The sequence below is a fragment of the Rousettus aegyptiacus genome, unplaced genomic scaffold, assembly GCF_014176215.1.
Source record: "Rousettus aegyptiacus isolate mRouAeg1 unplaced genomic scaffold, mRouAeg1.p scaffold_m13_p_7, whole genome shotgun sequence".
NCBI classification, from domain to species: domain Eukaryota; kingdom Metazoa; phylum Chordata; class Mammalia; order Chiroptera; family Pteropodidae; genus Rousettus; species Rousettus aegyptiacus.
Window position 1 is genome coordinate 113,043,253 of NW_023416310.1, and position 26,286 is coordinate 113,069,538.

General features: G+C 42.4%; 1 protein-coding gene across 9 annotated transcripts in view; it reads right to left on the minus strand.

Annotated features, from left to right (window-relative positions):
* AFF3 (AF4/FMR2 family member 3) overlaps positions 1-26,286 on the minus strand; it is a 500,129-nt gene that overhangs the window by 452,050 nt on the left and 21,793 nt on the right. For 4 of the 9 annotated variants that reach the window (XM_016157236.2, XM_016157235.2, XM_016157243.2 and 1 more), the window contains exon 2: positions 12,821-12,952. The exons of 4 other annotated variants lie outside the window; for them this stretch is intronic. In XM_016157236.2, coding sequence (XP_016012722.2) covers positions 12,821-12,873 — 53 coding nt within the window. In that variant the 5' untranslated portion in view covers positions 12,874-12,952. Of the gene's footprint in view, positions 1-12,820; positions 12,953-26,286 lie in introns of those variants that run through there. One more of the 9 variants, XM_016157240.2, reaches the window with a different exon arrangement.

Here is a 26,286-nt window from a genome sequence, read left to right on the forward strand (position 1 = left end):
AATATAGACAGTGTATTTTCATACATTTTAAATACAGACAAAAAGCAGTACCTAAATCATAATGAATTACAGACAATCCTTGCAGAGCAAAGCCTGTTCAAATTCCACTAGTCCAAAATACATAACAATTTGGACACAGTATATTATTCATTCTGAGTTTTAAAACCCAAAGTAAACCTCTAGATGTTCTGCCATACATACTTCATTGTACCTGTTGGAGACCATATATGCATACCCATATGCAATATGCACATGGTCTATATACATATAACCATAAATATTTTGAGATTGGAAAGGACCTCAGGACCCATGCCCTACAATTCCATCACTGAGCGATACTTCTTATAAGATGGTGGCCACGTGTAAAGGATCTGGAGTCAGGACTGCCTGGATAAAACCCCAGCTCTGCCCGGACTAGCTGTGGGTCTTCAGGCAAGTTATTTCGAACCTTCATTATCTTCTCTATAAAATGGGGACTAAGAGAACTACCTCACAGGTTATATGGATGAATTAAATAAGCTATAAAGGGTTCACTATACTTCCTTACATAAAAAACACTAAGAAACCCTGAGGCCAGATGGGCCACGTACCCTTCTAAGGAAATACTGTCATTAAATGTCAGAACATCCTGGGGCACTTTTCAGTCGGCCTTGTGTGTTTGAAAACGATTTTTAAAATCCATTAAAATAGTCCACAATTGGAAACATCCAATAGTTTTTCCTGGCTCTGTAGCCTCATCCAATTACTTTTGAATCAAAACTACTTCTATAAATACTTTAATTAAATTATAGATGGTATGACATACACTTATGCCAAAACGGCTCATGTAAGCTTTTCATTCATTAGTCACTGATTCAAAAACATCTATAAAACACTTATTATTGACATTGGAGGCAAATATTTGATGCTATCGTCATTTCTATAGTTCCATTCTCTGAAACTTTCATTTCTCAGATTTTTTTTTAAGTCTCTACTATCTGTAATGTATCTACGTCTATACCCACCCACAAGTACTTCTTATTCTCAACCTGGCCCACCCATCCCTTCTCTGAGAATTTCCTCCACCAGTCTACCTGTCTCTCCCCTCAAGCGTGAGAGCAATCACAGACTCTCACCTCCCATTTACTCTTTTACCCCCACTGTCAACTCCAGAGGCCACCTCAAACCTCTCACATAAGGTGACTGCTCTAAAGTGACTGACCATGAACCCCACTCTCTCATGGTCTCCAACCTCCCAACCACTTCTTTTCATGCTCTTTCATGAGTTGCTTTTCCTCCCACTGCCCTTCCAGGGACCTCAGCCTACTTCCCATTCTCTCCTTACTCTTCCTGGATAACCTTGTCCAATCTCATGGCTGTCATCGGCACCTATATGCTGATAACTTCCAAATCATTCTGTCCTAACCTTCTTCCTAAATGTCATTATCACGCAGCAAATTTTCTGCAGGCAATTCTACCTGGATGGCCCACAGGCACTTCAAAGGCAACATATTTAAATCCAAATTCTTCATCAAACTAGATGTCACCTTCTCCAGGAAATCTTCCTTGACTCCACACCTGGTAGGGGCAACCCTTTTATGTACTCTGTAGGATTCCCTACAGCACATAAAAACTCTATGGAGGTTATCTGAAATAATCTGTTCTAGGCTAAAGTATAAACACATCAGGAAGTAGAATTGTGGTATATCCACTTATGGGTCTGGCTCAATAAACAGTCGTTTATCTAAACCCCAAAACTCATAAATCCAGAGAAATAAAGTTACAAAGAGCATCTTACAGCATCCATACTATATTACTTTTTTGTGTGTAATATTTCAGGGCTTCAAAATATTTTTTTTGTCCCGCTGAGGGATAAGAGTAAAGAAAAGCATAGAAATTAACTTACATAACTATCTACCTAATTACTATAAACTAAAATACCCATATTCTCTTTTTAAAAAAGTATTTCCCATGACTTTTCTCAGGTGTTCTGCTCTTTTTAAACCATAAATATTTAATTTGTACATTCAGAACTTGTTAACATAGCCTTGGAGTTTCAATTCGTTTTGGAGGGTTGGGAGTGAGGAGGCAAGTAGCAGGTAAAATTCACCAGCTTTCCCATGACTTTTCTCAGGTGTTCTGCTCACACTAAAAATTAAGGCTTTACTTATTAAAAAACTAACACTCTACAGGAAAGTCACCTAAAAGGTTTACCTCTCATAAGAGGCTGTGCCACATTGTAGAGAAGGACTTACCCTCAGTGAAAGGAACACAAACAGAACAGACCATGTGGCACCAAATGAGCAGCCCTCTCCTGGGCATGGAAGTGCTTCTAAGAAGGACTCAGCAGGCTCTGCACATGACACCTGTCCTGAGAGCCAAATATCTCAAGAGCAATGGTGCTCAGGCCCAGGGTGGACTCTGTCTGCATCACCCTAACCTGAGCCCTGACAACACAGGCCAGGCCAAAGTCTTCCTCCTGGAGATATAACTGGTATAGCAGTGTAAAATAGTAAGCCATTTTATTTCACATCAAAAAGAGAAGGCTCTGTTATATATGGATATCACTTGCAGTAGTACAATCTTCCCATTACTGCTGATGCTGCTGTCTGTGACAGACAGCTCACATAGTTTGTTCAGAGGGTCTCTAAATCTACAACCCCCATCAGGTGAGGCCACCACTACTGCAGACCAGGAGAGGGGCTAGGAAGGACACTTCAGAAAGTAAAGGGACCAAACTTCCTGGGTCTTGAGCCTCTTTCAGTAAACTGCAGAGTCCATGGCCAGTAAGATACCTGCCTCTCAGTCTGAGATAAAGTCCTCAACCTCCAACGGCACTATCCTTCTCAACAGTTCAAAGAAATGGCTGGTATCAGAGGGAGCAAGCAGGGGTATGAGGACTGTCTATCTTCTTGGTCAAGGCTAAAAGCCTGAATAATGTAACCAAAGTGCAGAATTTGGTTACATTATTGGTTACAGAATTGACCATGGTCAGATGCCTTTTTTTCATAAGCAACAAAAACAGGTGTTTTTCTCTTAGGATCCACCTAATCAAACTGCTAACTCTGAGAATACTTTTTTCCCAACCATTGTCTAAATCACCTGACTATTCCATTCTTTGTACCATAATTGATAGCCAATAAATAGTGTTTCCTCCCATGTGAAAGAAAATGCATGACTTTGATGTCACTGGTACAAACTAAAGCAATAACCAAGCACTTATTTGCCTTACTATGGACCTGACCTACCTCCATGCTCAAGGTCAATAGTCTTTCTCTCTTCTCCTAATCTGAAGGAGAAGTTAAATCAGTGGAAAATAATATTGCATATCATAAGAAATAGTTAAACACAATTAGTCAGATAGCATAATGGATTATGATGTGTAAGGCAGTATCACAGCCATTTAGATAGGCAAATGAGAAGTGCTGCCCCAACTACTGCCAGCTCTTCGTCTGTGGGTTCACATGTATTCCAAGGCTGTGAGATTTAAATTGGTCACTACTCTTCCTAAAAAGTCAGCTTTCTTTTCCAAATCTGAAATAATCACGATCATTTAAATCCAAACTGGCTTTCTTTCATTAGCAACAGTCTTCTTTGCCCACCTCAGAGAATGGAAGAGTATGTGTGTGTACATACGCACACAAACCCTTATTAAGAAATAAATAAACTTCACGCCAATATCATAGCACAAAGTCAATTGTGCCATATTTATTCACATAATCAGTCCTGTCTGCATATATTTTTATAATGAAATAAGACTGGAAACTAAACACAGAAACTGCAGCTGTCTGACTACCTGATGGACTCAGGGATTTCAATGAGGGCTGAGGGAGCAAGTGGCTGGCAGTGCTGGGATAGAAGGTCCCCATATGAGGTGTCTGACACTTGCTTAGTTGTGATTTCTCCTAGGATACATGAAAGTTGCAATTTGCAGATAAGGCCACAGGATAGTGCAGTAATTCTGCAAAGAGCTTCCCCCTCCCTCATCAATGCCATACTACCCCCAACCCCGCCCCCACTCACTCCCCCACCCCAACCCTGTTCCCTCCCAAAGAGAGAAGGGGGACATTTGGTCTGAGTCCTGGGAACCTACAGGAACTACTGTGAGATTCCAAAAAAATCCAGAAGTGTCTACAAGACTATCCAGTTACTCGGCATTCTCTCCTGACGCAGAAGGACCCTCCCTTTGAAGAGCTGGCAGGAACTGTAAAGCTGGAAGATATGATTAGCCTATTTGTTACAAATTTTGTTTATTTAGGTTTTCACGTTTATTTCTCACTATAACCCCACTAGGATACAATTAACCACCTCCTCACTCATCAGAAATATTAGAAAGATGCACAAAAATAAAATAAAAGCTGCTTCTAAATGTACCTTTCCAGCATTATGGAACTGTGATGTTATTATAAAAAGCCACCCCGAAACAGAAGGAAAAAAAAAAATGAAGTATTTTGAAAGAGCTCCTTTTCAAAGGAATTTTTATCCCTTTAATTCTTGCTACTCAAAGGTAGGTCTGTGGACCAGCAGTACTGCCGGGGAGCTGGTTAGAAATGCAGAATCATAGCCCCACCCTAGACCTATTAAATCAGAACCGATATTCTGCTGAGATCCTAAGTTATCTGGAAGCACAATAAAGTTTGCCCTGAGTGGTGGTTACTATAGAGTATATACTGACCCACACCCTCAAAACAGTTTTCCAAGCCCTAGGCCTCTGCTTCCTCATGATTTATTTTAGAGAAAACAAATATATTTTGAAATTTGAAAATAAAAACAGATTATATCCCAGAACTAGTTATGACCCACGAGAGTGAAGGCTTTTTCTAGCTAACCTGCCAGGTAACCAATTAACATTCCAATGAACATTGACAGAAAATTTGTTCTGTCATTTATAACTCAGATAAACAGTATAGGTATGACAGGAAAAATTTAACTAAGACTAACAGAATCATATCACAACACTAGAGGATTTTTAAAAACTAATTTTCTGTTCATAAAAAATAAAAAATAAAAATATTTTCAGCATCAAGTTAAGCACATGACTAAACTGAGAGGCTACGTTAACGTGGTCTCCAAATTACAGTCATTGTTGCCTCAGCCAACGATGAACCTCCTGGAAAGAAATTACATGAAGAGTTTAAGTGCCCTCTGCCTTTCTCCTCATGTGAGTAGAGAAACTGCAAAGGTAAAAAAGACAAGTAAATACAATTAATGACTTTTGCACTCGATTCCACAACCCTACGATTAGAATGATCACAGAATTTTGAAGGTGGAAGGACTCTCAGGTAACAAACTGCTGCTGGTCCACTGACCCAGGAAATCTCCTACAAAGTACCTGGCAGGGAGTTTAGAGCCTCCCAGAGAGGAGTAATTGTTGTCATACCCACTGATATTCCTCATGCCCTTGAGCAACCCAGAACAATTCTATCCCCACTCCCAACTCCTTCAAATACCAGAGGACCCCTCATATGTTCCCAGGTGTTAGCTTCCATAGACTTCATTTAGTTTCTTGGATGGTGTAGTATCCTCTTACCCTAGTGTAACTGAATATTTTGTTTCTATTGAGACTAAATTATGATTAGCCTGACATAATTTAATGAGACTCAGAGTGCCAAATGAAGTCATTTGATGTAATGGGTGGTAATTCAATACATTCTCCATGAAACATCAAAGATTATGTAATGGTTAATACATCCACATATGCTAGTAGTGCAACCATAAGTAAGGGCATATTTGTCTGCTAGACTATGACATACAAATAAGAAAAACTACTAACCTCTACTCAAAAATGTCCCTGGGTCCCTCTCCAGAGACAGAACTCTGCACCAGATGGATGACTTGACCCAAGTATGACCTTTCTGTACCTTCCTTGTTTATGATAAAGAGGCGTTTTTAAGAAAGCAAAGGGCATAAAAGAACTACATTTGGCATTCACAAAGCAATTGACACTTTTATTGCTTAACATCACAACCTTATGAGGTAGGCCAGTATAAGTTCTGTCACTTTGTAAGTGATTAAACCAAGACTGAGAATAGGAAATGAGAAAAATCGTGCGCTGCCCAGGGCCAAACAGAAAGCAAGGTTGGAGCCAGCTGAATTCAGAAGCCTCAATTAAATTCCCGGACAGAGGGAACAGGCAACACTGAATATAAGTTTTATGGATTTCACTTTGAAATAAAACAAGACAACATTATGTTACCATTAAATGATATTTAAAATTGTCTTTTATGACCTTAATTTTACCACCAAGGCTTTATTCCCAAAGTAAAGAAAATTTAAACAGGCAAACTTATTCCAGGTTACACATTCTATTCACACACACACACACACACACAAATCTTGCATTTCATTTGAGAGATTTTTTTTTTCCTAATTTGACCTGTGACTGTAATCAATATTATGCCAAAGGGCCTTGATCAAGCTCCTAAACCTAAAGTGTCATTGATTAGACCCACTGTTGTTCAGAGGGACATTTTCCCAAAATAAATTCTTAGCATTTTATAACTCTCCTACATTTTCACAAAAGAATCTCTAACACAGGAAGGAATCACTTCCCCACACACGAAGCTTATCTTCAGTGTCATCAAAAGGCATTTGGTTAAAACCCATCTCCATATCCAGCACACATTCTCCCTGTTATCCTGAGCTTGAGTCCTTGGTGCCCCACATTAACCAATCTTCCCAAGTGGCTTGCTCCAAAACACACACCTTGCTCCAAAACACACACCTGGGTGGACTTGGTACTCAGCTCCCCGCCCACACTTCCCTACCTCCCGCACGCTGGCCATCAGCCCCTTCAAGTCTGCAGCCCACAGGCCTTCAACCTGCAAGCCACTCTTCAGGGAAAGAGGATATTCACCCCCTGGACTGCCAAGGCCCTTTCCCACGCTCTGGGGTGTTCGGCCAATAAGAGCACCACAGCCAACCACACAGCCACTTCCAGCCCAGGGGTGGGCACCGCCAACTACACCACTCTAGACCTGTCCGCCACAGAACCAATGCTGGGGCTCAACACTCCTGACCGAAGGTGGTGGTCCCACCCTCACGTATCACATATTCTACGCTTTGTGTCTGGGTGAACTGCTCTGACCCTGAAAGGCTAATGAAAGGCATGGGGGTAGACCTTAAAATGTTTGTTTTGCTAGAGCTGGAGGAAAGAGTCTTGGCACCTAAGGGTCAAGAGCAGGATCTAGGGCAGTCTTCGGATACTATGAAGGGCCAGGGAAGCCTGTTGAAGAAGACCTAGAAGAAGCCTAGTTTGGGCATGTCCGCTGGAGGTCTATTTGAAGAGAATCTAGTGTGTCTTCACCATCAATGCAGACTAGCCATCAGCATTCCACCTCACCGCCTCCCACTGGGGGAATGCAGGCCCCCGCCACTCCCCATCCCCAAAAGTAAGAACTTTATCTTCACCAAACAAGCCTCACACTTCATTCTCTCATTTCTATTAGTCTTCCCACTGGTGGACTTTCCTCTTTTGTATTTCCTCCTGAAATTTCGCTTGTCCAGGATCCACTTCAAATGCCTCTTTACCATGAAGGTCTCGCTCTCCCAAAAGGATGTGCCCTTCTCTTGAAACAAGCAGTGTCAGTTCTGTATTGCAAACATTCGTGTGTATGGCTTATTCTCCTACAAGTTCCCAGAAAAATCTCTTTTCTTGGCATCCCCTACAGGGTTTTTTTTTTTTCTTTTTGAAACTGTAGGTTTCAACCCATGAGTGGAAATTTTAAAAAAGGAAAAATAGAAATTGTCAAAGTGCATCACACACAGTACCGGTAAGTACAATTTCATGACACTTTTGTTTCAGTTATGTGCATGTGTGTGCAGGAATGTAGTGGATTGCAATGTTAAATGTATTTCATTTTTGAGTTATCTGGCCTGAAAGGGCAGTCCCCAACCTTTTTGGTACCAGGGACCAGTGCTCCTATGAGAATATGCCTGATGATCTGAGTTGGAGCTGAGGCAGTTACACTAGTACTTGGGGAGTGGCTGCAAATACACATGAAGCTTCACTAGCTAGCTCGCCCACTACTCACCTCCAGCTGTGTGGCCCAGTTCCTAACAGGCCTAATAACTGGTGCCAGATCATGGCCCAGGAGTTGGGGACCCCTGGCCTAAACATTTGCAAGCCACTATTCTACAGTACTAATCCAACAGTAATGCCTAGTACTCTATGAATTCTCATTGAACACATTGATGGGTATGAAATTATCCATTTATCGCAATTTAAAAGGCTCAAATTTGAAAGAACATAGAGTATGATGCCTATGTGAACATAAGTAAATGGACTCTGACCTATGTGAATCTGTGGATGGGTGGGGTTGGTAGAGAGGGATCTGAATATTTACTACTGTATTTCAATAGACTTTCTTCCCTATAACTAAAATGTGTTTACACTTAAGAAGAATTAATCCAATTTTGACTAATTAGACTAAATTCAATTTTGGAAAACTTTTCTCTTTCATTGAAAGTAACTCATGATTACAAAGTTCTGCATCTTTAAAATACTTGGTATAGGTAACTCCACCATGGTTCATGAAAGGATCTTTCAGATGCACCATGAGAGACTTTGTTCAAGTTATTCCTTTGCCCAAGATGCCTCTATGTCCTCTAAATATCCCCACCCCATCTGCAGAAATTTTATTCATCTTCCAAGGTTTAGTTAAAAGGCCACCTTTTCCTTAGAAGCCCTCTTCTTTAAACTCAATTGTCCCTCTTTGCCCCCTCCATCACCCACCCCAGTTCCAAGTATGTTCTTTCTTCCAAATCAAAAATGTTAAAGATTTCTTGATGACCCTTCTCATTACCCTACTAGGTAATAACATGCACAACCCATGGTTTATTCACCTTTGTGTCCCCTACAGCAACCTGCACAAGGTCTCATACTTCAGAGGTGATCAATAAATATTTGTTAAGTGAATAAAAGTAATGATTACCCTGGTAAAAGGCCCTGAGGAAGGGCTCTCATGTCCAACAGCTGATCAAACCTAGTGGAGAACAGGATGGGCAGCAGAAGGGATAGCAGAAAGGATGGAGGAGAAGGATAAAAAGAGGCTCTACTCTTCTGGGCATCTGGCCCAGGAAGTTCACCGAGTCCCCATGTCTTCAGGGATTCAGCTGGCCAGAATGAAGCTGTGGAGCTGGGTGCAGAATGAGTGTCTTCACCTTGCTCCCAATTCTCCACTCTTACTTCAAACCAGAAATGGGAAATGGATTTAAGGGTGGAAGTTACTCCTACCCTTCTCAACGTTGAGGTATGGCTGAAAAAGAAAAGCTGAAACAGCTATTTGGAGACCAAAATACCTCTCTTGAAAAGTAAGTATTGGTGTTTCTGAACTGGGGTAGGGAGGTGATGTAAGAAGGCAGAGGCAATGGTTTTTGAATTATCAACTGATTGTCTCTATCAGTTATATTCAACAGTGTGGAGCTTTTCTCTTCGTATTGTCTATACAGTCATCTGGGGATGTCTCAAGTTCAACACCGCGGTCACAACTAACAAACCGTACTTGGTTTTATCAGAAAACAATGTCCACCAATTAGAAAAAAAATTGTTAAGAATTAAAATACAATTCCCTTTTCCATTAACCTGTACCTTCCTCCACTCTCTCCAAAGAAAAGCATTTTTTCTGAGATGAATTAAAAGAAAAAGTTTTTAGTGGTCTTTAAATTTTAATATATATATTCATATAAGGTAGGCATAATTTCCTAAATCATGGTATTTTGTTTTCAAATTTTTAGTTTTAGATCAATATCATTTAGGGCTCTGATCTTTTTTTTTTTTTTTTTTTTGATATTTTAATAGAACTTTAACTTCCAGTCCATCAAAGTTTAGTTTTGTGATTAATTTCATATTGTTGTATATAATTGAGACAATCAGTTGATAATTCAAAAACCATTGCCTCTTCCATCTTACACCAATTCAGAAACACCGATGCTTACTTTTCAAGAGAGATATTTTGGCCTCCAAAGAGCTGTTTCAGCTTTTCTTTTTAGCCATACCACAATGTTGAGAAGGGAGGCCTAACTTCCACCCCTAATTCCATTTCTCATTTCTGGTTTGAAGTAAGGTTAGAGAAGTGAGAGCAAGGCAAAGACACTCATAAACTGGGAGCATCTACAGTACTGTAGAAAATAAACTGGATTTGGAATTTTAAAAACCAAGCTTTGAAATTAAGGCCTACTTCAAATATAGCACCTCCACTTCTAGATGTGTGACCTTGGGCATGTTACCTGATCTTCCCCAGCCTCAATTTCCCAATCTGTAAAATGGAAAAAACAATAGTACTTGCTTCCCATGTCTGCTGTGAGGGTTAAATGAGCTAATGTACTTAGAATAATTAAAACATGTTATGTGTTTAAAACAGTGTCTGGTAAATGGTAAGCATTTAGTAAATGTTAGTTAAAAATTCTGCTGTTGTTTTATGGTCTCAGTAAAGCCACTTTACAGTTCAAAGCCTCCATTTACTTGTCTATAAAATGGGACTACTACTGCTTACCACCTCTAGGACTGTTATAAGATTCAAACAAGAAAACAATGGACATTAAAACCTCTGACACTCAATAAGTACACAAATGTTAGTTATTTTGGATCACTCATAAGCTTATAGAGTAAACCATAAACTAAAAGAAAATTAAAAGGCTAAAAGCAAACCATAAAATTGAGTTAGAAAACACTATCTGAAAATTCATCCATGACTGAGAAAGTGCCTATGTTAAAATGTATACTCAAAGAATTTGGTCTGTCTTTATCAGAAATAAATAAGCTTTTATAAAATGTAATGTCTATATCTGCAAACTAGAATAGCTCCTTCAGTCAAGCCAAATTATCCCACCATATTATAAGCAAGAAAGCCTGCACATTTTTATAAGCCAAAGACAAATTGATGGTTTGATTAAAATCTGATTGCATGTACAGCATCTTTTTTAAAATTCTTTTTTTTTTCACTTTTAAAAATGTAAGTATACTGTAGTAGCTAATGTAAATTTCAAGTCAATTCAAAAGGACATTTGTTGTAGAACTGTGCTCCAGGTAACTCACCTGGAAACTAAGGATGCAAAGAAAAACAACTGCTCAGGCCCTGTGCTGGAAAAGTCCACAGATTATGGCCAATAACTTCAAAATATAACTTGTGAAAATCATAAGGGGGCTGCAATTTGAGTTAGCAAGCAGACAAGTAGCATAAAAATATGCCAAAATAGTAAGTTCTTCTCTTTGACTGAAAAACTGCCTTTTAAAAGCAAAAGTCATTTTAAAAGCACAGTTTCTACCTGGAAATCTATTGAACCTGTGCCAGAAACCAAGATTCCTAAACATAAACCTGTAAAATAATAGGTATCTGTAAATGAAAGGCTTAAATAACCCCAAGAGCAACAACACAGTAATTAGCAACTTTTATAGAGTAATAACATGTTTCATATTCTTTCTACACTGGCTCTTTGAAGTTCCCAGTGTAATATATAAAAGTTTTATTACATTAGGGCCCATCTTTGTGTGTTTTATAGGCGCCGGCATTATGCAGAGCAAGTCATACTTACTCATCATCAGACCTTTTATAAAAAACTGCTCGATAATACACTAGCTTTGTGTCGGTTTAGTTTGATAAACCTTGCTTTAGAAAGGTAAAAGTCACTAGAAGCTTGTATCAATGAAAATATACAGTCATCCACATATCATTTCCACAACTATAAATCATAAAGCAGTTTAGCTTTAAAACTGTACATTGCATATTCATGTGCACACCACTTGCGGTTGTAGACACATATGAACTCTACTGAATTAAAGAAAAAAAAAAAAAAAGCCCACTCTACAATAAGCGATTACCAGAGGCAGAACAGAGTGCAGTTAATATGCTTGTTTCAGCAGATGTTCATTCCCGTAAATATTAAACATAACACAAGTTCCTCCAGGAATATGCAGGCAGTAATTTTACTACCTGAAAGGGTTGGTTGGAAACATTTAGGCGATGGGGGGGGGGGGGCGGGGAGACGGGGGGGGGGGTAGATAAGAAGGATGTTGAAGCAGCCAATGGGATTTTTAAAACACCCACAACTGGAATTAAACTGCTTCTAGCGGCGATTTACCTACAGCAGCTTTTCAATGTGAGAACCCCAGCACAGAACCCGGGGGGCTCCCCAGGCTGCGAGCTGTGAGCTGGGCATAAAGGGATGAACATCGGGCGCGGGGGCGGGGGGGAGGAGAAGGGGGGCAACTGTGGGGAGGTGTGCGGAAAGGGACCAATGCAATGGTGAACCTCAAGGCAATAAGTCTCCCCCAGCCAAGGCCTCTGGAATGCCCGTACCGAGAAACACCCGCCCTCTGCTCTGGTGCTCACTTTCCGTCTCGGGTGGGTGTGGGTGGGAGGGACAGGAAGGACCAGCCGCCAAACCCGGCACCGACAGACAGCGGCTGGAGCATCCTCTAAGGGCACTTCGCTGCAGCCCCAACTCCAGGGGGTCACTGGCATGAACCAGAGGCTCTCGGAGAAGAGGAGGAGGCATAGAGGAGAAAGGGAGAGGAGAGGGTCGAGGGGTGGATCCCAGGCACTAATGATATGCTCTAGAAATCCGTTCTTTTTTCTCACCAAGGCTGCGCTCTGCCCCTGTCTCCCCAGATCACCAGCCCCTGGGCTGGAGCGAGCAGCACGGTGGGAGGGAACAGGAAAGGGGTCAAGAAGACGGGAAGGCGGCAGTACATCCACCCGCGGGAGGCAGCAAGAAGCCGGCACGGCGGGCGCCCCGACCCACCCCACCCCCACGGCGCAACCCCCGGCCCAGGTGAGGCGCTGGCCGCCGCAGCCGCCCCTAGTCGTTCCCGCCCGCCCTGGCGGCCGGCGCGGGGACTCACCACAGCGACTCGAGGTCCCATTCCTGGAGCAGGGCTAAGTCGAAGCTGTCCATGGTGGGATGTGTCGGTGTCAGCGCCGCCGCCGTCGCCGCCGCCGCCGCCGCCGCCGCCGAGACTCGGGCCGCCCGCGCGCTGCAACGAAAAGCAGCGCTCAAGGTGCTTCCCGGCCGCGCTGCCGCCCGCCACCCCCAACCCCGCCGGGCTCCCGGCAACCCCCGCCCCCGACGCCGGGCCAGCCTGGTCAGCAGCGGCTGCGCTCACCCGCTCGCCGGCTCGCGCGCAGGCACACTCGGGAGACCGGCTCGCGCGCAGCGCCGCCGCCGCGCCTGCTCCTCCTCCTCCCCGCCCCGCGGCGGCCCGGCCCGCTGCCCCCGCCGCCGCGCTCCGCGCCGCCCGCCGCCTTTTTTTCCTCCGGGAGGCGCGTGTGCGCGGGCAAGGCCGAGGCGCGCGCACCCTAAACCCCGCGCCGCGCGCCCCTGCGCTCCCCGCACCGCCCCTGGGGTCCCGCGGCGCCCGCAGGCCGTGCCGCCGGGTTCCCCGCCCCACCCACCCCCCTACCCCCGCCGCCCGCCAGACTCTCCGCGGCCTGGGGGCGCCCGGGGCGGCTCTGCGAGCGCGGCGGAGGGCCAGGCGGCGGCGCCAGGCGGGGATGCTGAGCGGGCCGCCCCGCGCACCTCCTGCCGCCCGCCCCTCCCGGTCTGCACGCTCCTCTTTGGGGCCCAGGATCCACTTGACCCTGCCTGGAGCTCCCGCGGCAGGGAGGCTGCAGACCTGGATTAGGTGCTGGGAAATTCCGGGCCGCCCCAGGCCCGTGAGAGTTAACTGTGCCGCCTCCAACAGCGCCGTAAACAAACCGTTTAAAATATCTGGAGTCAGTAAGTTAAAGGAAATAAAGGGGAAGCGGGGAGGACACTCTCTTCTGGCAGGACCTGCAGCGTGGCCTGCAGTAGGGGTCCCACCACCCTCCAGCCGGCCAGTGCCTGTAAACCAAGCTCCCCACTTTTTATCTCTTACAGGGAAGGGGGCAGGCCTCTGGGTGTAGACTGCAAACTTCCCGCCCCATCTCCAGTCTGGAGAGTGGCGTCTTGCCAGCTAGAGTGTCATTGTGGCCGTAAAAATCAAGTCTTTATTATTCTTCCTTGATTGTAAAGAACGTTTTCCCCTCCATGGCTTTTATAGACATTGCTGAGAAGCCCACATCTGGATCTGTTTCCCTAAATCCGGGACCCCCTCCTCTCTCCCCGACCCTCCTATCCTCTTGGCCACAGCTTCCCGCAGCCTCACTCGGGAATCCAGAGGTTTCCTGGAGAGATGGGTGCTGAGCAGGGTAATTAGGCCCCACCACTGGTACCGAACCGCCCACTCCCTGCCACGGGGAGGCCTTCTGGTACTCTCCTTTTGTTCTTTTTCGAGAAGAACCACTGACTGAGGACACCAGAAACCCAGAGGCCTGAGCAGAAGGCACAGGATCCCTCCAGGGCCAAGCCTAGGAGTCAGCCGCCTTGCCTTCTAGATCTGTGAATGAGGATTAAGGAACTTCGTTCTGAGGACGCATAGAAGAAAGAACAGAGAGAATTGCCCCCTATATGGGGCTGGATTACTAAACACTCATCGGTTCTTCCTTCCCCCAGCTCTGAAGCAGTTCTTCCTGTATTTACATCCATAACTAACGTACTAAACGTAAAACATTTAGGTAAAGTGAGCGTCCACATAATTTGAGAAAACAGAGTTGGTCTTTTAAAAGCTGACAACTCCTGTCAGCTTCCCTCATTAACTGAAGGTAGACCAAGGCTACAGAGAACAAAGAGCCTCTGAATAAAGGAGAAAGTACAGGTGTTGAAGGGCTGTCTTCCCAAATTCCAGTCCACAGTACATGTGAGGTGAAGGAAAAAAATCTATCTTCCTAATGTCTCCTTAGCACATGCCTTGCTGGAAATGTTTGCTCTGGCAAAAGTGAGATGCCCCAGCCATCCAGAAGGCATTCACAGGAACAAAGGATGGGGGCGGAGGGTGGACAGGAGGGAACAGCCCCTCTCTGGAAGAACTGCAAGTTCCATGGTCTGAGCAAGAAATGCATCCTGTCCTGTGCTTGGGGCTGCTGCAGAGAAGCTTCCAGAAAGCAGACCTCCCACCCCTTGCAGAGACTTGGCTCTCCTTCCCTTCCCACCACATTTGTTTATACAAAGGAGGGCTGCCGAAGAACAAACAGAAGGGTGTTTGCTGGGAATTCCATCCCGGGCTTGAAGCTCAGGATACCGATTTGCCCTCATCGTGGAGGCTGAAGATAAATAGATGATCCCAGAAAGGGAAAGAGAAAGTACTGGGGGATATAGAGCTGGTGGAGCAACTGATGCATAAAAGGCCTCTCATCAAAAGCCACGTAGTAGTGGGGAGATTTATGTGTGAACTTAAACATGGTGCCTCGTGTTAACATTTGAGTGTACTTGAAACTAAAGCAACTTCACTGTGGATATTTATATATATTTTTTTTCATCAGAAATAACTCCTATTTTCTTTCAAGGGCCTCTAGCATGGCAAAGTTGCATGAATACTCATTTCCAGTGTATGTTTTTGTGTAGTGTCCACTTGGAGAATAAGGCCTTTGGAAGAAACCCAAATAATAGTTGTAGACACCATTTTTACTAAGTTATCATGGAAATAAATCTGAATAGTATTTACAAGTAAGATGTAAAACAGTTAATGGGAGCTGTAAGGGAGATCTTATGATTGTTGTTGTTATTATCTGGTTTGTTAAGATGATCCTATTATTCTCCAGCCCTTAGGTACCCTTATGAAAACAAGTGCTTAATCTAGTTGTCAAATTTAAATCCTTAATACTGAGGGAAAAAACAGGGATAGGGTGGGGGTTGGGAGGGGAAGGGACATAGAATTCCTGGCATTAGAATCCCAGAACTAAAGGAGAATTTTTGTCAAGGAGTAAGAGACTACCTAAAATAAAAATGTAACTTAAGAATGGGTGTTTTCTATGAAATTGATGTAGCGTCTGTGCACATTAATGACATTGAGATTTAAGGGACTTTTCTCCTCAGATATATCTGGCAATTCTGGACACCGAATGCAACCACCCAGCTCCAGAGAGCCATAGTAGAGGCAGCTCAGTGAGGGAAGCTGCTGACTTCCTAGGTCACTTCTGTTTGTTTAGGTGAAATTTAGGACCAGAAGGGACTAAGGATTAAATCCTACTTGTCTGGCACACAAGTGCACTTGGCCAGGGCTCCACTCACATCCCCTAAAGCTGGAATTGGAAGCCCCCTAAGCAGACCCAGGAGCAAATCTGTGATGTCCCATTAAGATCTCCCTTTGGCCTGGAACGGAGAGAAGAGCAACCCTGCATGGTTTTACTTATTCATGCCTGGTTCTGGAGACATGGTGGCAACTCAGAGGTCGCCTTTGTGACCTGATGGGAATTTTCCTTTTGTAATCCCAACATTCCTCTAGAAAAAGATGCTCAGCCAAATGCCAGCTGTGCAGGTGGTCTCATTGGAAAGCGATGGGAGCCCAGTGTGGTTTGTCACTACACCTTCTTTCCCACTCCATTCAGGCTGCAGACTCACTGCACAGTCCGCTTTCTCCATTTGTGGATTGCAGGATGAGTCCTCTAGGCTTTCTGCTTGCAAATTACATGCTAATATGTCAATCCCCAGGACAGCTTGGGGTTTAATCCACCTAAGAACTCCAGTGTCTTCAGGCCTCTGCCTCCCCCAAAGAATCCCTTAGAGGGGTTCTAGCCTAGGATTGGGGTGCCTGTTTCTATTTTTTTTCATCATTCACCAGGTCCTGAGCAGATGGTGTGGCTGTGCTGGCTGTCATCACTCTTCCTATGTTTCCATGGAAACGTGGGGCATAGGGACCCTTTCTGCCTTGGGCTCTCTGACAGTATCCTCCAGCAGAGAACTTCAGGGATCTGGTTCCTCCCTCTGCCCCTCCCCCACCGTCTGCCCACATACTGGAGAATTTTGAGAATGTTCTGCAGCCCTAAGAAGCCAGGGTCATCTCAGAGATCACCCAAGCATGTATTCCCCACAAACTGTTGTGAAGGTGGTGGAACAAGAGGGGAAAGGAATGGGGGGCCAGTACCCTTATCACGTGGCTGAGGCTAGTCTGCAATGGTGGCATATTTGGACTATTTGCCCCTTAGCCAGCTTCCATAAAGGCTGATAATTGCCCACATGTCAAAAGAGGTGTTTCTAAGGTGGCATCTGCTTGTCAGGCACCTGACAGTGAGTGTGACGGTGTTACTGGCAATTCACATTTTACTGACATTCTACTTTCTCCACATGCATTCTTTATCTCTCTCTCTCTCTCTCTCTCTCTCTCTCTCTCTCTCTCTCTCTCTCTGTATGTGTGTGTGTGTGTGTACACACACACACACACACACACATACGCACACACACAAAACCAGGTTTTCCCTAAGGAATGCACCTTCCTCAAAGTTTCTAACATCCCTCCTGCCTTCATAATTCACTTATATAGCCACTGAGACATTAATTAGATTCAGAAGTCCATGGAAACTGCAGAGTTGGGCAGGGTCAGAGGCCAGGCGGGGCAGAGAAAAGAGCAAGAAAAATGACCCTTGGGAGAGAGTAAGGAAGTGGAGGGAAATTTTTCATGCCATTCAAGAAGCAGACAAGGCAAAGATAATTTCAAAATGTGGTCAACTATCATAACACTGTTGAGAGAATTAAAGCATTGTCTAATTAAAGAGTTTTTTTTAAAAAAAAGTTGATCTGGTATAAGAATTCCATGCATATATATTTTTGCTGGTAGTTGCTCCTTACATAGCTGGTACAAAAGACTAGTGTGTGAGGCTCACGTCTTTGTTTTTTTTTTTTTTTTTTTTTTTTAAGTACAAGAAACAAAGCAGGCATATGTACTGAAAGCTGCAAAGCAAGCTGCAAAGACTCAGGTTATTCATAAAGTGGATCAGAAAAGAATTTACTATCGCAGATCATGTATTTCATGCCATGCTGACTTACTTGAGAGATAATCCCATTATCTGTGATATGAAATCCCTCAGTGTTGGTAAGAAGAACCAAGTACCCTGACTTAAAACTTAATATCCCCATTGGCTCTTTGTTGTGCTTCCTCAAAACGTGCACTGGCCATCATGCAAGATTCAAGGATTGAACCTCTTGTTAACAGGAGATAGCTAGTCATAATGATAACAAGCATTTCTATGTTATGATGTACTGGGTACTAGTCTATGTTATGATGTACTGGGTACAACTCCATTTATCCTTCCTGAAACCGCATGAGGTGCACTACCATTGTTTTTATTTTACGAGTGAGTAAACTAAGGAACAGGTAAGTGTCAGCAAATAAAGCATGGCAGATTGGGTACTGGATCTAGCAGCCACAACCGCCTCCCATAACTTCTGCCTTGAATATCGTGAGGTCATTCCCGTGCTTGCAGACACTTAAATTGACATACCACAGACCTAATCAGAAGGCGAAACAGAGCCCTCACCTTTCTCTGAGCCATCTTCCCTCCTCAGCTCTGCCATACCACACCTGCAGTGATGCTCTAAGTTTCTCAAGTCTTGGTGTCTTCCTTTGCAACATGAGAAGGTTGGGCTAGACATTCTGTCTCTGTTAGTTCTAAAATGTTGGGGTTCTGTTTTTAGTTGCTCCTCCTAGGTACCACCAGACAGCAGTCTCTGGAGTAGGGCAGGAGAGGCATCAATCTTGCCCTGTTTAAAGACAGGTCCTGCCCCTCAGCTTAAACAAATCTCGAGACATCGGTCTGTTCCAACAAGGAGTGCTGGCTGGTCTGTTCAGTGTTAACAGCTGGCAAGACCAAGTGTCCAGGAGAAGGCCGTTTAGGGTAGGTATGGGGTGAAATGTGGGGGGAAAGTCACAGCACAACTGCAAGGGTCAGTCTTTTCTTTGTTACACTAGAGAGTATTCAAGCGTGGCGCCAATGACTCCCAGGAAACCCCTGGAGGACACCGAAGTTTCAAGTGTGCCAACTATGGCCCATGGCCTGAAGATAGAGACATTTCATAATGGTATCTGAGGAGTTAAACATCAACAGGCAAGGGCAATAGTATAAGGTCCTCAGGAGGCCTTCTGGGCAGAAGCACCTGCTACAGCTCCGAATTTGCAGTGGAGGCCCTCCAGTCTGGACAAAGAAGGAAGAGGGTGTCCACCTCACCAGGAGCTCGAGACAAACACATGCTGGTGGTTGGTGCTGGCTGCTTACCCAATATCCACCCACCCTCTTCACTAACCAAATCTTTTGCATTGGGGAAGTGATCGGCCCACCTGAAATAACTATATTTTCCAGTGTCTATCATGTAGCTTCAGTTCGTTAAGGACTGAACATGTAACACAGTTTCATTCAATGAGACTATAAGCTTCAGCAGCTGGAATTTTTCCTGGAAAGTTTTTATTTCCCAGACTAGGCACCATCCCTTCCTCTAGGTCACTTCCTTCTTCATTCTGTCCAGAATGCACCCAAAGGCCTGAGGTGGAGCAGCCATCTTGGACCTTGAGGGCAAAAACCACAGACCAAAGTTGGCAGATCTAAAGTTAAAAGGAGGGTACATCCCTGATGGTTTCTTCACACAGTTGTACCATCTTTGAACCACCTACCTAGCTATAGACTTCCGGGGACAGAATAAGAGTCCGTTTGGCTCAGCTGCTGTAGTTGTGTTTTGATTTCTACTGGTAGAGAAGTCGTGGTCCCTTCAGTGTGTGCCCTGCACACTGCTACATGCAGCCAGATCTACCAGACATTCTGGCCCATGTGCCCTGCAGAGCCAGCACTGCAAGAGGACTGACTGTGATTTGGAAAAACCTATGGTTGCTTTCTTAAATATAATCTTGCCTTCTGGGTTCACTTCAACCGTAAGAAAGTCAATTAATATGAAACCCATGTTTGACTGTTTGAAGACCGATTAATGTGGCTCCAGCATTTTTTTTAATATTCCATATTAATAATTGTTTCTCTATTTTCACGTTATTTATTAACCTGATTAAGTTACTATTACGTTCTCATGGGGATACTAGCAGATCTTATTTCTAGAAAAGAGTACAGGAATAATAACAGCCAAGCCTTTCTTGTGTCCTTGCCACATACACAAAATATGTGTTTCAGATCCTGCCATTGTTTCTACCAATAAACTAATTACCACTGTATGAAGCTGATTTACTTCAGAAGGAGTTTAGAAAAACAACTAATTAAGTACAGTATTTTGAAATATAAACTGCATTATAGGGTTAGAACCCTATAATAAAATCACAGAAGCTTGAAAGTCAAGGGAAACCACAGAGGCTCTCTAGCTGACCTCATTGTATCTGATGCAGGAATCCCATCAGCCCTGGTAAATTCAGTCTACAGATAGGCATTTCTGGTGATAGGTAGCACACTGCCTCATGAAGCTTCCTAGTCTGTTCTTAAGGCTCTCAGCTCTGACTTAAACAATGTCCTCCCTTAGATTTATGGATCCCAAATGGATCTCCTGTAATTTCATCAAGTATCACTAACATACAGCAAGTACTTCTTAGTGCTCAGATTCACTGAATTTCTTCTCTCGGTCCTCCAAGAATGAGACTTTTAGCCTCAAGTACTTTGTTCAGCACCTTTGGCAGAGGGAGTTCTTTCTGCATTTGGGAATTCTGTACAGAGAAAAGAAGCACATGGGCAGGGAGATGAGAAAGAGCCTGACTTCCTCCAACTGTTTCTTGGGAGAAGGGAACTTCACAAAGTAGTTGAGGTTGGCCACAAGAGGGAACATGCCCACCACAGAGAGGGAGCAGGAAACACCCAGAAAGAAAGATACCTCCCTGCTGGTTCTCAAGGAAGAAGTCACACAGTAGATAGTGAAAATGGGAGCCCAGATCATGGGACGTGGACAAGAGCAAGGACAGAGAGGTGACAGGACTACAGCTCCGAGTCTCAGATCAAGCCCACCCTTAAAGAAAGATGGCAGCTTTTTCACAGGATGGTTTCCAGTGTTTTTCCAAAGCTCCGACACTCCTGTGATGCTTGTTATAATTCTCTGCACTTGGCAAGACAGTTACATTTTTATGAATTTAGCATTACTTTCTGCCATTCTCTAGACAACAATGTGAGGTTTATTACAACATAAAAGAAAATTCATCTTCTTGGGCCTGAGCGTCAGTGAGATTCCCATGCTGTCACCATCATCCTGCTCTGAAGAACAGGATCTCAAGTTGGGGATGAAGTCATTGAGGGTACCTGCCCAAGTATTAATGTCAGGCCCCAAGAGGGGAATCACAATGATCATATAGGTCATTTCAGATTTTTTTTTTTTTTTTTTGCGAACAAGCATTATTGGGCACCTTGTACATGCCAATCAGTGAGTTAAGAAATAAAGGCAGAGAAAAAATAGTTCAAAAGCCTACAGTCTAGAAGACAATGCACACACACACCTCCACTCACTTGCTCATTCTTGAATTTAACAAATATTTATTGAGCCGATGGTGCTCCGAACTCTGCTAGGCATTTAGATCACCCTGAGTGAAGGGCACCGGTTACGTTATGCTATAGCAAAGGAAGTGAAAGCACTCAGGGAGATCTTTCTAGAAAGAATGACTGATTTGTATTCCAAGTCAAGAACTGATTTATCCAGATTAAGGTGGGTGGGGGGAAATGGGAGAGAAGACAGAACTCCATGTGCTACACTGCTACCTGCTAGGGCAGTGTTGTGGCCGCAAAGCCCTAGGAGCAAGAGTGAGGGTTTAATGACTCTGCCTGAGGTTCTCTTAGATGGCATAAGACAGAAGGTGACATTGGCTTGAGTCTAAAAGAATAAAAGCCAAAGGGAGAGTGGGTGGCAGTGATAGAAGAGCATTATAGGCAGAAGGAAAAGTGCAGAGGTGAGAAGCATGTCATGTTCCAGTGACAGGGAAGGTTCTAAGCGGTCAAAGTCAGAGAAGTCAGCCGGTCGTGTTCAGAGCAGGAACAGGAGATTGGGGCCAGGTGGTGGAGAACCCCATTTGCTATTGTGAAAGCCCCTAACATGAGCAGGAAATGAACATCAGAGATATGAGAGAGCAGCAAGTGAACACCCAGCTGCCAAACCCAGGGGCACAATTGAGAGTTGAAAAGAGGAAACAGTTTCTGAGAAACCAGAGAAAGTATTTCACAAAACACTCAGCCCAGAGGCTTGTCTTTTTTTCGTTGTAAAATCAAGCAAGACTCTAATTCCCCTCCCTCAACACAGGGGTGGCCACCATCATTTGCAGGGCCCTGAGCAAAATGCAAACATGTAGCCCCTTGTGCATAAATTATCAAGAATTTCAAAATGATGACAGCAGAACATTAAATCAAGCACAGGATCCTTCCAAGTACGGGGCCCTGTGTGACTGCATAGGTCACATGCCCATGAAGCTTGGGCTGCTGCTGTGTTTTATGCTAAGGGGCATCTTTTCACTAACAGGTTGAGTGTTAGCGAAACACAAACTTCTTGAAGCCTGGTGTCACCAGACTGGTTGAACAGCGCATCTTGAGGACAAGCTGCACTCTCCACAGTCTACACCATGCAAGTCCCTGGCACCTGAGTTCTTTTCGAATAAAAAGGTCTGTTTTCCCTGCTCATACTGAAAATATATACAGAAGATGACAATTCAAGCCATGCACAGCAGTATGTGGCAGGAGAAAACTTTAAATTACCATCAGTAGTACTTTCAATCTTTCTCTCCCCTTTTTATAAGAGTGAGTCCTCAATAAGACTTGTGTTTGCTAAGCAAGGTGAAGACAGAGACATCAGTTAGGGAAATTGAGGGAAAGGCAAAATTGTTCTGCAAAATAAAAAAATAAAATAAAATAAAATAATAAAATATAAAATAAAATAAAATAAAATAAAATAAAATAGATAAAATGAATACAGGCAGAAATGAAGAACCTGGCCAGAGTTGGGAAGGGAGGGACGGGAAGGGGCAGGGGCTTAGGGGATTAGATTTTGCGGGAAAGACAAAAATATCTAAATGGAATTTCAGAAAGTTTTGCAATAAGATGTAATCACATTCTCCATCCTCCTAATGAGCCTTAAATTTAAAAAATGCATCGCTCATCAAAGTTTAGGGAGACAGAGATTGTGTATCTGTGGGTGTGAGATGCACGTACATATGCACAAAGGGAGGTAGCTTTCCAACCTAGCTACAGATTAGAATTACCTGGGAAAAAAATTCCAATGACCTGCTCCACCCCAAGATGCTGATTTAATTGGCATGGAGTGAATCTGAGGAGTCCTGACTCAGAGGGGAGCCATCACACACAAATGTCTGGGAATAAGGTGTCTCTTCTGGGCTTGGTCTGAGTCTGAGACCGAGTCCTTTTCTTTGATGGTCCCGTCCTTTCCATTGGTCTATTTGTCTATTCTTTGGTTAATTTCACATTTTTAATTACTGTAGTTTTATAACAAATACTGATGGCTGGTAGAGCCAGTTACTTCCACTTTGTTCTTCTTTAAGATAATCTTCTATTCCTAGCTCTTTATTTTTCATTATCATTTTAGAATCAACTTGTCAAGTTTCACACACACAAACACACACACACACACGCGTGCACGCATACATACACAGAAAAGACCTGCTAACAGTTTGACAGGAATTGCTTAACTATATAGATCAGTCTGGGGAGAAGCAATGTGTCAACAGCACTGAGACTTCCTGATAACCGAACATGCAATGTCCCTCTGTTTATGTAGATCCCTGTTCACTTTTATCAACAAAGAAGACCATTCTTTCACATTCTTCTGAATGGAGATCTTGTATATCATTTGTTAGGCCTTTTTTCTCTTGGTATTTAATTAAACTAGCCTGCTCACTCCAATAATTTGTATATAGTTTTATGTGTTATCTCCTATGTACACAACAAATCAATCTCATCATCATGTGAATAATGGCTATCTGACTCCACCCGCCCCACCCCCAAACCTTACACTTTTATTGCCAGCTAGAATTTAAATTCAATTTTGAGTAGAAACAGCTATGGTGAGCATCTTTGTCTCATTCCTGATTTCAAAACTAGGGATCCTGGTAGGGTATAAGATAAGAATCCAGTTTTTCCAACAAAGAGGCTATCTTTTCCCTATTACATATTCTAGGCTTCTTTATAAAAAATTGACAATATATGCATGAATCTATTTCCAGATTCTCTATTTTATTGATCTGTTTGTCTGTTTTTATACCAACATTATTCTGTTTTGATAACTATAGCTTTGTAATATAGTTTTAAATCAGAAAGTGTGATACCTCCAGCTTTGCTCTTCTTTGTCAAGATTGCTTTGGCTGTTTGGTGTCATTCGTGAGTCCATACAAATTTTAGGATAGTTCTCTCTATTTCTGTAAAATATGTCATTGGATTTTTATGGATATTACACTGAATCTGTAGATCACTTTGGGTAGTATGGACATTTTAACATTAATTCTTCCAACCTGCGAGAACAGAATATTTATTTGTATCTTTCCATTTATTTTTTATGTGTACTTTCTTCAATTTCTTTTATCAATGTTGCATAGTTTTTGGAGTACAGATCTTTCACCCCTTGGTTAAATTTGTCCCTAAGTATCTTATTCTTTTTCATTTATTGAAAGATTACTGAATACAACAAAATAGCTACTTGAGAAAACACTATAATAAACTATATATAGGTGTTCCTAAGAGTTCACAGATAATTAATTACCTATTCTTGACTAATTACCTATTCTTGACCTATTCTTGACTAATTAATTACCTATTCTTGACTAATTTGTAATCTCTCAACATTAGCATCATTTATTTTTATACTTCACTCATTTAATAAATATTTATTAAATGATAACTATGTCCTGCATTATTATTATTTTTTTGGAGGCTATTGTAAATGGGATCGTTTTTGTAATTTCTCTTTCTGGTAGCTTGTTAGTGTACAGAAATGCAACTGGGTTTTATATATTGATTTTTTATCTTGCAACTTTTCTGAACTTGTTATTAGTTGTAACAGTTTTCTGGTAGAGTCTTTAGGGTTTTCTATACATGATACAATGTTATGTACAAATAACAACAGTTTTATTTCCTCCTTTCCAATGGGGACTTCTTTTATTTCTTTTTCTTGCCTAATTGTTCTGCAAGGACTTCTAGTACTATGTTGAATAAAAGTAGCAAGAGTGGGCATTCTTGTCTTGTTCTTGATCTTAAAGGAAAAGCTTTCAGCTTTTTCACTATTGAGAATGATGCTAGCTGTGGGCTTGTCATATATGACCTTTATTATGTTGAAATGTGTTCCCACTATTGCAAATTTGTTACAAGTTTTTATTTGAAAGGATACTGAATTTTGTCAAATGATTGAGAGTATATGACTTGTCTTTCATTCTGTTAATGTGGTGTATCACACAGATAGATTTACAGCTATCGAACCATCCTTGCATCCCTGGAATAAATCCCATTAGATTACGGCATATGATTATTTTAATGTACTGTTGATTTTTGTTTGCTAATATTTTGTTGAATACTTTCACATCCATGTTTATCAGGAATATTGGCCTGTAATTTTCTTTCCTTATAATGTTCTGGTCTGGCTTTGCTAATCAGGGTAATGTTGGCTTCATAAAATGAGTTTGCAAGTGTGACTTTCTCTTTAGGTTTTGGAATAGTTTGAGAAAAGTAGGTATTACTTCTTTAAATATTTGGTAGACTTCTTCAGTAAAACTATCTGATTGTGGACTTTTGTTTGTTGGGGAATGTTTGATTACCAAATTACTGACTCAATCTCCTTACTAGTAAATTGTCCACTTAGATTTTCTATTTCTTTATGATTCAATCTTATTAGGTTATGTATTTTTCTGAATTTATCCATTTATTTTATCTAATTTATTGGTGTATAATTAGACATAATAGTCTTCTATGAACCTTTGTATTTGTATAGTACCCATTGTAGTACTTCTTTCAACTACAATTATGATTTCTCTTTTTTTTCTTGGTAAGCCTAGCTAAAGGTTTGTCTAGTTTTATCTTTTTAAAAAAATTTTACTTTCATTGATCTTTTTATTGCCTTTTCTGCCTCTATTTCATTTATTTCTGCTCTGATACTTGTTTCCTTCCACTAATTTTGGGCTCAGTTTATTCTTTTCTAGTTCCTCGATGTGTAAAGTTTGGTGTATTGTTTTAGTTTTTTCTCAATGTATGCATCCATCAGTATTCTGCATCCCATAGGTTTTAGTATGTTTTGTTTTCAGTTTAATGTCACAAGACATTTTTTGTCTCACGTAAGTATAGCTACCCCATGATTTTTCTTTTCTTTTTCTTTTTTGTTTTTGTTTTCATTCCCATGAAATGTATTTTCCATTACTTTACTTTCAGTTTATGTGTGTCCTTAAAGCTGAAGTAAGTCTCTTGTAGACAGCATATCATGGGGTCTTGCTTTTAACTCCAGCCATTCTGTGGTTTTTGATTGGAAGATTTAATCCATTTACACTTAAAATAATTATCAATAAAT